This window comes from Anabrus simplex, chromosome 6, assembly GCF_040414725.1.
Source record: "Anabrus simplex isolate iqAnaSimp1 chromosome 6, ASM4041472v1, whole genome shotgun sequence".
Taxonomy (NCBI): Eukaryota; Metazoa; Arthropoda; class Insecta; order Orthoptera; family Tettigoniidae; genus Anabrus; species Anabrus simplex.
In genome coordinates this window covers 244595358-244610576 of record NC_090270.1, presented here as the reverse complement: position 1 = coordinate 244610576, position 15219 = coordinate 244595358, and the positions used below count along the sequence as shown (strand labels likewise).

General features: G+C 39.1%; 1 protein-coding gene across 1 annotated transcript in view; it reads left to right on the top strand.

Moving 5' to 3' along the window:
- LOC136875953 (serpin B6) overlaps window positions 1–9621 on the top strand; it is a 177103-nt gene extending 167482 nt beyond the window's left edge. The window contains exon 10 of the mRNA XM_068228277.1: window positions 9463–9621. Coding sequence (XP_068084378.1) covers window positions 9463–9481 — 19 coding nt within the window. The 3' untranslated portion in view covers window positions 9482–9621. The remainder of the gene's footprint in view (window positions 1–9462) is intronic.
- The last annotated feature ends 5598 nt before the right edge of the window (window positions 9622–15219 follow it).

Here is a 15219-nt window from a genome sequence, read left to right as displayed (position 1 = left end):
CCTGCGCGTCGTGTTGAGGATGAAATGATGATGAAGACAACACATACACCCAGCCCCCGTACCATTGGAATTAACCAATTACGGTTAAAATCCACGACCCGGCCGGGAATCGAACCCGGGACCCTCTGAACCGAAGGCCAGTACGCTGACCGTACAGCCAATGAGTCGGACATCCCACACTAAAGAAGGATGACTAAAGGAGGAACATTTAAAGCCAAGACAAGATTTTAAAAATTTAGAGGTTGAAAACTTTAGTCACCCAATTCAAAAGTTGAAGGGGAGACGACTGAGGGTCACCACTCGCATTCCCTTATATTACATATTTTCCCGTAGGGAATAGAACTAGAGTCAGAAGACTGCATTTCAACAACCAAAATACACAATTACTTAAGAAACGGCTGAAACCTTCCCCTCAAACTACCCGCAGGCACTATCACATGTTTAGGTAAATTCTGCCTTTACTTTGTATCGCTGGATCTTCTTCAGGCAGACCGCGCCCCTGCCTCCTTAGCCTTCTATGGCCTCCGTCAAGTCGTACTCTCAAGCACTGGAGCAATTCAGACAAGACGGTCCTAAACTGCCCTGTTTATAAATTTCCATAGAGGAAAGTTCCAGATTAAATTAAACTACAATATGCAGATAGGCTAAATTTCCATACACACCCCCGGGTTTGATTGGCTTGAGAATATATTTACAACCATATGATGGGTAGATTACAACAGAGGAGGAACCAGCTGAAGTGTTGCCAACTTCGGTACATAAAAGAAACAATCCTAAAAAAAAACGTTTACCAACTCCCAAAATAAACATTTCTCTGTTAAGTAGTTTGTGTCTAGTCATAAGAGTGCGCTAATAAATCGATGTTACAGCCCTCTAGCCGTCCAAGAAGGAAGTTTTTGGGAGTTTAAAAGTTCAAGTCCGTTGGCATAGATGGCCTTAGAGGAGGCGCGCTGTTTCAATAGCCGGGAAAGGTATACCCCTGGTACAATAATAATAATGATAATAATAGTAGAAGTAGTAGTATTATTAGTAGTAGAGTATTAAAGGGTACAACAACTTATGACAATTATTATGAAAAACCTTTATATATATTGAAAGGATACGACAAAGATTTTAAAACTGGCAATCGGGATTTCGGCTCATCCAGTTATTCGCTTACAACTAATAATAACCCTCTATTATTTTTAAGTTATCCCGATTAAATACAAAGTGCTTTACTAGTGTAGTTTAAATCTTTTAGGCTTAGTCTGGTTGTAGTGTAAATGCAGTATCTATACAAATATGTGATATCATTTAACTTTAATAGTTGCTGTTGTGAATGAGTCTTACAAAAGGTTATATAATTGTCTACCTAATTTCTGCATTTTATACTTACTAATTTAATGTACGAATGATGTTTCGCTATAACAAATTTCAAGTGTAGAACGGTACCTACCTGTAAAGATGTATTGAGTTGTAAAATAAAATAAAATAAAAAATGTTAGTGTTCATTTCTGTAAGAATCTACAGAATGAGAAACTACACTAAGCTTTGTCGTGCAGATCGCCGAGAACCTGGGTGTGAATTTTTTGAAATAGTTTTTTTTTTCTTCCCGCGCCCTTTACTTCGCCAATTGCGTCCGTTTATTTACTTCTAGCTGCGCATCGTTCGGAACTCCACACTTGTGACTGCTTGAAAGGCCATCAATAATTTTATTTCCTCTTGATTTTATAATCGCACAATACTTGTCCGATTGTTGCCTACACAATTCCAAGTAAGAGTATCGTCCATCAGTTGACGCTTCCTCCTATATGCGTATCGTTCGAAGTGCGCACACAGACCGACCTTAGTCGTAGCACACAACTGAAAATCCACAGTCTGTTTCCAGTCATTCGACCGGGTCAGGAATGGAATGAATGAAGCCCCATCTAGCGGCTAGGATAGGAAAAGTACCGGCTGCCGAAGCCTGTCGCACTCCTCTGAGGCAATGATAAATGACTGACAGATGAAATGATATGTTAATGGAGCGTGTTGCTGGAATGAAAGATGACAGGATAAACCGGAGTTCCCGGAAAAAAATCCTGCCCCGCCTCCACTTTGTCCAGCACAAATCTCACATGGAGTGATCGGGATCTCAACCACGGTATCCAGCAGTGAGAGGCCGACGCGCTGCCGTCTGAAGCACGGAGGCTTCTAGTACACAACTTCATGTTACAATTCCGAAATTGTAAAAGCCGCATGGTGTAACCACAACTGATGTTAACCTTCCATCGAACACAATCCCGTGTGGCCTTTAAGCCCAAATCGGCCATTTCATCAGAATTTTTTATTTTACTTGATAATGAAATAAGGCAATAGTTTTCAAATATTCACAATAATAGTAATATTATCCATCCTTGTCCTCGTCAGCACATTGCGCCCGAACACGATGTAGGTCGATATTTCTATTGTACTGTTTTGTTTCAGGATTTATACTAAAAAACTCGACTTTCTTATGATAATATTTATGTAAACATAAGTGATAATTATAGTTTAATGGGCAATTAAAATAATATAGACGCTTCCTTCAACAAATCGTCGTTGCCGGGAAGAAACATCCTATGTGATAATATTTTTGAAGATGTACTGACCCGCAGCGCATACATCATGAAGAGCGAGAATGCTTCGACAATATTCACACAATATTGCACCTTAGATGAGAGAACCTTACCGGCCAAAGTTCTAAGCTAAAAAATTTCACATAGGAGATTTTGTCCCGGCAGCGACGAAATGTTTTTCTCATCTGTCATCAAGTGGTGCGGATTGTCCTCGCATAAATATTTGTGGATTATGGGAAAACTGTTGGCAGGTAGATAAGGACCTAGTTGGTACGAAATCAAATGGTATGGAATGTCCGTGGTCCGGACACCCTTCAGGAGTCTGTGAGACCCCACGTCAGTAGCTGAGGGTTAAGACACACCCGAACTATATGAATTAAGAGGAAGGATACAAAATCAGCAATTCTTGGATGCCTATTGTACATAAATTACAAAATGCAGGTCAGAACATGAGCATACAGAACGAACCCTCAAGTTACGTAACAGCACCGGCAATCCGCAGCTAACTGGCAAGTGACTCCCGACTTTTCAAGAGGCCCTGCGAGGCTTACGTCAACCAAAGAGAAGAGAGCAAAACGGCTATTTGAAGGCCAAGCGCTATAAGTACTCTCGTAGTTGCAGTGTTGCCAACTCAGCGGATTTTTCCCCAAATTTGGCGGATTTTTAAATAGAACAGCGGATTTTTTCATTTAGCGGACAGCGGATTTTTTGACGGATTGTCAAACTTCTTTTAGCGATTTTCAGCGGTGACAATGTCACCTTTCATCGCCAGGAAAAAAAATATAGAACTTACTACGGCAAAATAGTCTACTTATTCCCATTGTATTGAACTTATACTGAATACTACGACTCGTTTTCTAGACCAGCTCTGGCCCACAGCCTCAGTCAGAATTTGTTAAAATCGTTGCTGCACTCTTGAGGAGCCGGGTAGTGCCGTGTTTGATAACGTGTTTCTTTCGATATGAGGTTTTTTTGGCACGTCAATATGTCGAAAGAAGAGGTTAAAAAATAGTCAGATATTTCGTAAAGAGTGGTTAAACAATTAAACTTTAAAATACTAGTTGGTTGAGCTTCCCACTGAGCCCAAATATCTACGATGCATCTATTGGCGGTGTAATATAAATGCGAAATTGTTTGACATTATTTCTTTCCGATCTTATCAAAAGCAATGAAAACAGTCATGAAAATGAAAATAACTTTCGAAATAGATTTGGAAATTTCCGTATGTGCTTTGCTGCTGTGAAGTGCGAGCATATACTTTGAAAAATAATGGTACCATGTGGCTTCATATGAAACCACAAGACCTCAATCCAGCACATCTGCTTCAAAGCATATATTGCGGGGAGGAGAAGAAGATGAACTCCGTTCTGAAACTTGTGAGTGTTGAGTTAATCTTTTTAATTAAAACAGCTGGTATATGCTATTTTGCTTCAGTTCGAAATTTAGCGGAATAATAGCGGATATTCAACTAAAATTTAGCGGAGAAAAGACTTATGGGTTGGCAACACTGCGTAGTTGATTTAACTGCATAAGAGACTGATTACCTCGTATCGAGTAAGGATATTTCAGTCGCCTTGACAAAGTATACTGCAATGTATTTGAAATGTCGTGAAACTGTATAAAATGTACAGAAAACAACAACACGGTTCAACTGGAAAGAAGAACGAAATAATAATAATAATAATAATAATAATAATAATAATAATAATAATAATAATAATAATAATAATAATACATTATTTTAACAGCCAACGTGAGTGTTTTGTACCTCAGCACATGGTTTTCATAAAAATTATACCACGTACCGGTACCTTCTGCACACAGCTCAATAGATGATCTCTGAAAGTGCAGCGGTGTGCAGGAGGAAATGGAATGTGCTCTGGAGCTGCAGGTGGGCACATGGTCTGCTAGTGGGTCGCGGCGAGCAGTATCTCATATTGACCTCAACGGAAATATTGAACCACCTGAACAGGTTTATCGGTCTATAATTTTGTGGGAATAATCTATCCTTCCCTGACTTTGGAATGACTATCATCTTACCAGTCTTCCAAATATCAGGGAAGTATCCCAATTTCAAACAGGCCGAAAAGATAGTAGTCAAAAATATTACTGCCCTGTGTATATTAATGTTCAGTCTTCAGCCCTAAGGCTGGTTGGATCCTCAACAGCTCTGTCATCAGCTGTCATAGATTGCCTAGGCATTACTGAGGAAGCGTACTAGGGAAATGAGGAGTGAGGTAATTTCCCGTTGCTTTCCTCACTGAGCCAGAAGTTGCTATTACATATCAGTCTGCCAAGCCCACTGAAATGCATGCACAAACCAATCCTATGATTAACAATTTCACACCATTCATAGCAGGGATTGGGTGCATGAGCATTACTAGCATCGCTCATACCTCAGTCACTTTCATATTGTCAAAGCCAAGGATGAGACAGAAACAGATCAATGAAAATAGCAAAATTGCTCTAGCCTATACCAGAAGACATAGTGCACTGTAAACATTAGGTCCTGCCAGCAAAGGCATAACTGCCCTATATGGCAGTGATTTAATTTCTTTTTTGCATACCCTGTCATCATCTGGAGACTTATTTAAATATTTAATGACCCTGCGAATCTCGCGAGGCTGGATGTCAGGAATGTCATTGTCAGGGGTCCATTGTCTTTTTAAAGTCGAGGCTTTTCTTCGTATCTTACGGGTCCGTAGTTCGTTTTCGTCATCGTCTTCGTCAGAAAGATCGTGAGTTACGCATTGATTTTCAATAGAGTCAGCAAAAGCCTCATAAGGGGAGAAGACCAAACCGTTTCGGCCGTGAATAGCACGCCGCGGTTGCTTGGTTCGAGTAGACTGCGAATAATACGCCAACAGAACATTCTACATACTCAATTTATAATTGTTATTATCACTATTAATATCCCTTTAAGTATACTTATTTATTTGACAGAGCTGACAGAGGAAGGCCCACTTTCTTTCATCATCCGTCAGTGTTAGAGAAGTCTTCCTCGTGAATATACCTGTTTTCTCTTCTGAATGCGTGGAGCTAAGTCTCCGCGAGTCCTTTGCTGGAGAGTCGGATTGAAGCATTCAAAATATACTTGCACAGAAGAATGCTTCAAATATCCTGAGTAGGAAAGAAGTCCTCAACTTGTTAAATAAGAAAAACGAGCTTATAACGACCATCAAGGAACGAAAGCTCAGGTACATCATGAGAGGGGAAAATGGAAGGGAGACGATCTGATTTAAAGAGCTGCGCCGTTGGCATGGACGAACTTCCATCGACATCTTTCGAGCCGCTGTTTCGAGAGTTGTCATAATCAGTTTGATCACCAATCTTCGTAGGGAGACGGCGTCCTAAGAAGAATATGGTAACTGATATAATATATAATCGAGAGGCCTGGCACTTCCAAACGGACAGAAAAGGTCTAATATGATAGCTTATAACGTACAAGATCGTGTAAAATAGACAAATCAAATTTCAGACATTTCACTTATATAAGTGATTTTCAGAAGATTATTGCTCATTTATGCGAGTAAAATCTCGTAAGCCTGAGTGCCATTCGTTGCTGTATCTTAGTCTAGATTCCATATGCGGAAATTTTCAGAATTAATGTTTTCGGGCCCTCTGGGATGGGGGTGGTATAATACATCCCCAGTGTCCCTAGTATCTCATGAGAGGTAACGAAAGGGGACTCCAGAGGCTCCCAAACTAGGAGAGTGAATTGGCAACTACGGGGCACTTAGCTTAGTCTGTCATTGTTTTCACGTACTTGTGCCAGTCTCTTCACTTTTTCCTATCCGACCTTCTTCGGTCAACTCTTCTTCTTTTCCAACCCCGACGGTTTTAGGTTTGTCTTTAATTTTGACGCCCTCCATAGCACTATCGTCTCTTTTTCCGACACGTTCATTTTTCTATGTGCCGGACCTCTTCCATTTTACCCCTAATTAGTGTTTAAATAGGATGGTTGGCCAATCTTACTCCCTCTTAAAAAATAATCAATAGTAATTAATCTTGGCTATGATCCAGACAAAAATTACACCCAGCTAGTCCATATTAATGACGGTACAACGTATTACGTAGTGCCAGCTCCCCATAACTTCTGCCAAGTAGCAGTATCACTTCTAAGAATCGTTCTTTTCGATCAGTTAAGAATCATTACTGTCTTAATATTTCGAAAATGTCCCTACATTTGGGGTATAGACGAACTTTCCTGGAATTCGTTCTTTTATTTTTCGGTTCGTTTTGTTTGTGATTCTTAGTTACAGTACGGTTCATCCAGGGTGGCTCTGCAGTAGATATGCTCTAATTAGAAATGTGTACTAGGTTACTTTCTTTGGGACAAAGATAAGCTGGTACAGAGATACACGTTCTAATATACTTAAATTACTGCCATTACCCACTACTCTTTCGGGGGTTGTTGGAGACCTGTAACGGCGTGGTTTGGATTGGTTTCTGCCTATTTCCATGCGGTAAATAATAGTTCAAATTCTTCCATTATCACTATCACAGATCCTCATCATGCCATTAATTTTACTCCATCAAAGCCCAATGAAAATGTGTTATAAAATACCATTCGCCATGAGTGGCGCCAATCCACTTTACATACATGGTTTAGGGTAGACATTTTTTCAACAGGAGAACTGCAGTTTTGTTCATGGGAAGCTGTTCATGAGCTGTTAAATCAATAGTTGTTAGATAATTCCATCAGACCATCAGAAAGAAATCTTAGCCTTCGCCAAATAGCTGTCTAAAATTTCAACTTTACAATAAATATATGTGTGAAGAGCAAAATACCTCAAACCAAGCAAGTAGCCATGCGGTTAGGGTTTCGCTGTGAGCTTGCATTCTGGAGATAGTGAATTAAAATCCCACTGTTGGCAGCCCTGAAGATGGTTTTCCGTTGTTTCCCATTTTCACACCAGCAAATGCTGGGACTGTACCTTAATTAAGGCCATGGCCGCTTCCTTTCCACTCCTAGCCCTTTCCTATCGCATAGTGCCCGTAAGACCTATCTGTGTCGGCGAGACGTAAAGCAAATTCTTCTTTTTAAGAGAAACGCCAGAAACTAGAAGTATACCTGTTGTTCTTTGTAGAATCAGATCAGTATTTTCGATCATTTTGAGAAGAATCTGACTGAGCTGTACAGAGAACAACACTACAAACGAGGCTATTGGTATCAAAAGGAGCAATCTCCACCTTCCTGTACTTTACAGTGGGAGTGATTTTTTACTTAATACATTTCTATTCACTCTATCTGGGTGATTTTTGTCTTATATACACAATAGACAGGCTGTGAGCGAGTAATCAAAGAAAACCTATCATATAATTAATCGTTAATTAGGTATTTTAAATTGTATTTCGGAGATTGTCCCTTTTGATACCAACTTTCAGATTTTAGTGGATATTGCTCTTTTTGATACCAACACGTAAGGAGATTGCTCTTTTTGCTAAAAACTTACAGAATTGTGATACCTACACTATTTTCTTTACACTAGATTGAAAGGTCAAGAATGTCACTATAATGTACTGTAAATTTATTTAAGAGTTACAAAAGTGATGAATAATATTACCTAGACTGAAAAACGGAAGACCACCAGCACGAAACCCATCAGTATAGATTTCCAAACAAATTACCAATACATTCAATATAGGGTACCACAAAATTTAAAAATTAACATTATCCTTCAGATAGTTAGTAAAAAGAATGAAGAGAAGTCTCTAAACTAAGGATAGCTGTTATAATAAAGTGCCCTATGTTTGTGATCTTTTCATATGGATACTGACTATACAAGAGTATATAAGTCCATTTCCCAATTGAATTTCTACCTGGTAAAAGAAATTTACTGACTGAATGTTATTGCCACTTTCTTTGCAACAAGTGATTTCCATTTCCTATGATCGTGAGTCTATTTCCTCGCTTTTGTGGGTGACACAGGTGTCACGTTTTGCGGTAGCATGTCCATCACAGAATACACTGAAGAAAGCTACAGTTTGTTTTGGTAATATAATATGTTCGTGCACGTTCATATACTTTCAAAACACCGAAAATACCTCCAGTATAACTCTAAAACCGAAAAATAGGCATGCATAAGCAAGACAGTCTCAATTTATAACTCAATTGAACCAATATGGCAGCACTCACATGGCGTGAGCAGGAAGAGCTGATTGGTAGTTCTGGAGATTGTCCCTTTTGATACCAACAGATGGCGGAGATTGTTCTGTTTGAAATTCACACTGTACTTTCGTGCTCTGAAACGATGGGATTTTGTTCTTTTTGAAAATGACAAACAACATAGTGTTAAAGACAGCTATTAATACAACACAACGGTATCAGTAACTCATTTCCAACGAAAAGTGGAGATTGCTCCTTTTGATACCAATAGCCTCAAACAAAATATTTCAAAACTTTCAATTTTAAACTTTAAACCCTTAATGCTATGCGTAAACTGTTCAGAGAATATCATTACCAAAAAATGAGCTTTTTTAAAAAACTTTTAATTTTACATGTATTTTATGTGCACTGATACATCCAAAGGGAAGAAAACCCTAATTATTTTCCTACATAATATTGGGATGAAAAATATCAGGGTTTTAGCCCAAGAAATAATGTTCTGCCTGCGTCTACTGTTTGATCAATGTAAACCTTATTTGAGGGAAAGTTATATTTCCATTCAGGAATTAATTCTTCAAAACTCTCCATTCATTTTCTCTTATAGTTAAAGGATAAAACTATTAGATAACAATGAGATCTATAAATTGATCGTTCTGACCCAACAATCGCTTTTCATCTGTCCAGTAAAAGCACATTTGCATGAGTTCTTTTGAACACTGTATCATGTTATGAACAATTGCGAGTATATTATGTCGTAAATTTCTATTGTTTGTATAGGGTCAGCATAGACGATTGACGTGGGCTGTAAACAAGATCGTAATATTGTGGCAGAAGAAGAGAACATCAGTCAACAGATCACCTGCAGGAATGTATTAAATAATTTCATTTAGCGTAATTTCAATATGTTTCAAGACATTCAGATCATAATAATTACCATTACCCACAATCATTGAAAATGATAATAAAGATAATGGTTTTTGGAAATAACGTTTGTTTCATTTTGGTTAAAATAGAAACTACCTTAGCTGTCAAACAGCACTGATCTTACATTGAAGATATCATCATTGCGCCTAGAAAAACCGCTATGTGATAATATTTCAGTTTAGAACTCTGACCAGAAATGTTCTGTCATCTAAGGTTCAGTATTGTATGACGAATTTTCGTTGTACGCTATACATGTGCTGCGGGTCAGTATTTATCTCCTAAACATTGACACACAGTGGTTTTTCGAGGCGCAAAGATCGATATAGTCACTGACAAAATAAGCTAAACATTCTGAAGAAATGAACTAATTTTGGCGTAGTTTGAAATACGCTATAAAACTATCGACGGTTGTGTTAATGATTAGCGGTGGACGTTTCGATTTTGGTAAAATATCAGATCAATGCCAGAAAGGATCCCAGATGCCTTTTAACATATTGGGCAAATTTGACCATGTCCAAAAAATAAGCTCAAGTTCGAAATATACGATGATTTTTTCAATTTTCACGGGATGGTGAAATTAATTTTATTTTTAAGTACAGCTAAATAAATAGCGTGCTAGCCATGTTTATGACGTCACAGATTACATTATTAATATAGCTGCAGGAAATAGAGGCAGTCATTTTTCCTATGACGTAACTCTTAAATAGCAAAATGTCAAAAGCAAATAATGAATATAAAACAAAATAGAATGGTTTTGAAAAACAATTAAATCACACATAACCATAGGAAGTAATGTCAAGAAAACAGAAAGGCATGCGGAAATACTGACAATCCTACACATATTCAAAGCAACCCGATCTTCAACAATGTAAAGCTTGGAACATCACTACTTACGATTATGTGTATCTAACTGTCAAAAACGACAGGATAATAACACTGCCAAATAACTTATTAAGGCGAATTAAACTGTAATACATTACTCACAATTCACTGGACGTTTGGATTCTTATATACTTCTTGTCAAAAATAGAATTGCCTAATTTGTATTTTCATGGAAAACTAACAATTTTCCTTTCCATTTCATATGTGCTCTAACTAAATCATATCACAGTTCTTCTTCTTCTTCTTCTTCTTCTTCTTCTTCTTCTTCTTCTTCTTCTTCTTCTTCTTCTTCTTCTTCTCCTTCTTAGTACTTATCCTGCTTAATGGTAGGGTCTGCTATTCTGCACTTCCTCTTACACTTGATCCGGTATTGTGCATCTTCAGGAGAGACTTTCATCACACGCATGTCCTCCTGCAGAGTGTCGAGCCAGCGCCTCTTTGGTCGCCCTGGTGATCTGCGGCCCTCAGGGCTTAAGTTTAATGCCCTTCTCGCAAAAGAAGAACCGTTTTTGCGTAGCACGTGGCCATACCCAGTGGCGAAGCGTGAACTAAGTAAGGGGGTAGACACAGATTTATTTTATTTAAACTGTTTTAATCATATTATTATATGGAATTTTGTTTTCGACGCAAACATCTGTATTCAGTATTATATTAATGAATATGAAAATAAGACAAACCCTATAACAACCTATAACCCTACGTGCACTTGCTTTATTTTTAAATATAGACGAAATAGGCCGCGGGAGTTGTCAAATGACAACATACTTTTAGAAAAAAATAGCAATATATTTCATTGTTATGTATATTGAATAAGAGAAATAAGAAATAAATAGTTGTTCGTACAAGTCACCTTAAACAATATTCTTGTAAATGAGTTTAATCCGCCTGTCCTTTATTTCGGCAAATATATCTATTACTCTCGTCTTGAAGTCAGGCGTCTTGCTAAGATTCCACAGAAATTTCTTTTCTATAGCTAGAGTTCCCAAGTTAGACAGTCTCTGGTTAGTCATCCAATTTCTTAAATACGTTTTAATTAATTTGAATGCACTCATAGCCCGTTCACTAGAAAATGACTTTAACGGAATATACAGCATCAAGTTAAGCAATTTTTTTCGTATGCGTACTCTGGAGTACCTTATTAAGACTGGAAGCCAATAGTTATTGGGGTTATAATGCCGCAACTAATATTGGCGGGCAAGAAAATATACGTACTTGAAAGGTTTTGATGCTGTCATTCATTTATTAGGTGTAAGTTTACTATACTTCGTATTTAAATATTATTAATTTATTTTTAAACGTGTCTTATAATAAAGTAAATTCAAATTAATAACATTAAAAGCATGTCTAAGATGGTAGCCAATAAGAGCACCTTTATAAGAGAGATCCAAATACTAGCCAATGAGAGCAAGAAGAGACGCTGGTAAGTCTGTCTACTGGGCGGAGATATCTCGCTATAGGAAAGTCATAGTTCCACAGTCAGCACCTACAGATAGCGTTAGTGTTGCTCTATCTGAAAGCTTTGAAAATCAAAGGGAAAATACACAGAATGGACAGCGTCTACTTTCGCCTACGTGCTTCGTGTAACTAACGCGAGCCTTAGCATTGCCGAAGTGAGACGAAAATAAGTAAAGCGGGGAATACAATAATGTCACGAATCTGGAAATATTTAATGTTCTAAAAAGTAATTGAATTAACTAAACAATATTTCTTTCACAAAATGTTAAGGGTACACGCTGTCTCCCCTGTCTCCCCTGACGCTTCGCCCCTGGCCATACCATAGCATTTTCTCAGGAACTGGGCCCCATACCAAATGCCATCCGAACTTCCTCATTTCTGATGTGGTCCTGTCTAGTGAATGAATCCCATTTGGCCAGCGAAACATCTCCATGGCATGCAGTTGTTGTTCATGTCTCCTTGTGACCGGCCAACACTCGGCTCCATACAGTGCCACTGGCCTAATGATGGTTCTATAGATTTTGGATTTCAGATACATTGGCAACCTCCGATGACAAAGGACTCCTATGACTTGGTGTCACTTCATCCAGACAACGTTCATTCTGCTTCAAACATTTGGGAGCGTGTCACCATCCGATTGGATAAGTGATCCCAGATATTTAAATTGAGAATTTTTGAGAATTTCAACGCCGTCGATGTTAACTGACCCATCACTTTGTATCCCACTCCGACGTTAAGTTACAGGAAGTATCTGTCCAAGGAGTTTCTCCAATGTTGGACTAGCAGTTGAAAATCACACTAAGATACATATTTACACGACATCTACACAACATTCCACTTCTAACACCAGCTGTCAACTAACCAAGTTATTCAGCTGTCGAAGTTTGAAACATAAAAAAGGTGATAATTGCATGTGTTCAACAGCATATTTTCGTAAAATTGCAAGTAATGTTTTACAAAGTTCATGTCCTTGACCACATTCGTGACGCAAATAAATACAAATTGTCACCCACTGAGTTTTGAAATGTTTGTAAAAGGAATGTAACGTCATAATTATGACGTCATTAAAGTATTTCAGTTCCTAGTGAATGACTAAATAAAATCCATCGCGCTTGTGCAGTACTGACAATTCGGACTTAATTTTCAGATATTAAATCCCTGTTTGTCGTTTAACACGCGTTGACGTCGACTCATCAGTTACTCTGTAAACATTGTTGACATGTACTCTCCTAGTCAGGCATTTACTAGCAATGTCTTAATCTTGCATTAGTTCTGATAGACTGTCCAGACTGTGATAGACTGTATGGACTGAGTTCACACTGAAAAGAAAAATGGTTTCCACTTTAACAAAAAGGAACCCCTACATGTCAATTGGCAATGATCGGCTTCTTAACTCAAACCGCATTTAATTTTTCTTCCTACTCTTCTTCGACCTTGGCCAGCTGTGAACCACGTGAAGTAACTTCGTGATTTTCTTTCTTTCCTTGCCTGTCTGTCTTCCGAGAAGATTTTTATATTCTTTCATTATATTCCCTCCTTTTCCTTCGAACAGACAGATTCTCCTTTACTTCTTCCCTTTCCCCTGGAAAGCCCCCCAACTCTTCAATCCTTTGTATGAAATTGTATCCAACTAATATCTCTTTTCCTCTTTCTTTCTTTCTTTCTTTCTTTCTTTCTTTCTTTCTTAATATGTTTACTATCCAGGGTTGGTTTTTCCCTGGGATTCAGCGGGGGATCCCACCTCCACCGCCTCAAGGGCAGTGTCCTGGAGCTTCAGACTCCGGGTCGGAGGATACAACTGGGGAGGAGGACCAGTAACTCACCCAGGCGGCCTCACCTGCTATGCTGAACAGGGGCCTTGTGGGGGGATGGGAAGATTGGAAGGGATAGACAAGGAAGAGGGAAGGAAGCGGCCGTGGCCTTAAGTTAGGTACCATCCCGGCATTTGCCTGGAGGAGAAGTGGGAAACCACGGAAAACCACTTCCAGGATGGCTGAGGTGGGAATCGAACCCACCTCTACTCAGTTGACCTCCCGAGGCTGAGTGAACCCCGTTCCAGCCCTCATACCACTTTTCAAATTTCGTGGCAGAGCCGTGACTCGAACCCGGGACTCTGGGGGTGGCAGCTAATCACACTAACCACTACACCACAAGGATTTTTACGTGTTTCCACTACTTCTCGTATAATCCTATACCTATAGTGCTTAGTGTGGAGAAGAGCTCGAACACCTTGGAACAAGATATCATGGCCCCTTGATAGGGCATGCTCAGTTGGTGCGTGCTGGTTGAGACGGATATTTCCTTGGTGTTCCTTGATACGAGTACCAATGGGCCGGCATATTTGGGCAATGTATACCTAATGAACCATGTTCTCAAAATTTTCCTAAAATTAGTACATGCAAGCATATACAGCAAATGTGAATCCTACATGGGTAGCACCCAGTTCGTTGGCACCCGAGAGGTACTGCTGGAGATGCAGGTTTTGGTACAAAGAAGCATAGATATGTTCGTGAATGTATATGCTTGTTTTGTTAATTATGAAAAAGCTTTCGACCACGTGAAACACTGCTGCATATCTTACATGGTATCGGCATGGATGGTAGAGATATCCGAATTATTGCCAACCTCCAAGGGCCAACCTCTATTGGAAGAAGATCGCATCAGTTAAGGATGATATAGCACAAACGCCTGTGCTATTGAAATAAAGCAAGGAGTGAGGCATGACTGTGTTCTATCTCCACTCCTCTTCAATATTTACTCTGAAAGGGCATTTTCTGAAGCTCTAGAAGGAAAACAGGAGGGCGCCGTTGTTAATGGGATGACAATAAATAATCTGCGATATGCAGATGAAGCTGTTCTGCTTGCAACAAGTGCCGAAGGTCTGCAGACTTTACTAAACTGTGTGGTTGAACACAGTGTTGCAGCAGGTCTGCGTTTAAACACGAAAAAGACCAAAGTAATGGTCATAATACAACCTGTCATTCAACCTGTTAACTTGACGATAGCTTGCACATCACTGGAGCAAGTCCAACGCTTTAATTATATTGGCAGTGTACTTGATCACAGCTAGAACAATGCTGTTGAAATTCGATCCCAGATTGAACGGGCGAAGACTGCATTCAAGAGAATGCTTTGTTTTTTTTGCTAGTTGCTTTACGTCGCACCGACACATATAGGTCTTATGGCTAGGAGTGGGAAGGAAGCGGCCGTGGCCTTAATTAAGGTACAGCCCCAGCATTTGACTGGTGTGAAAATGGGAAACCACGGAAAACC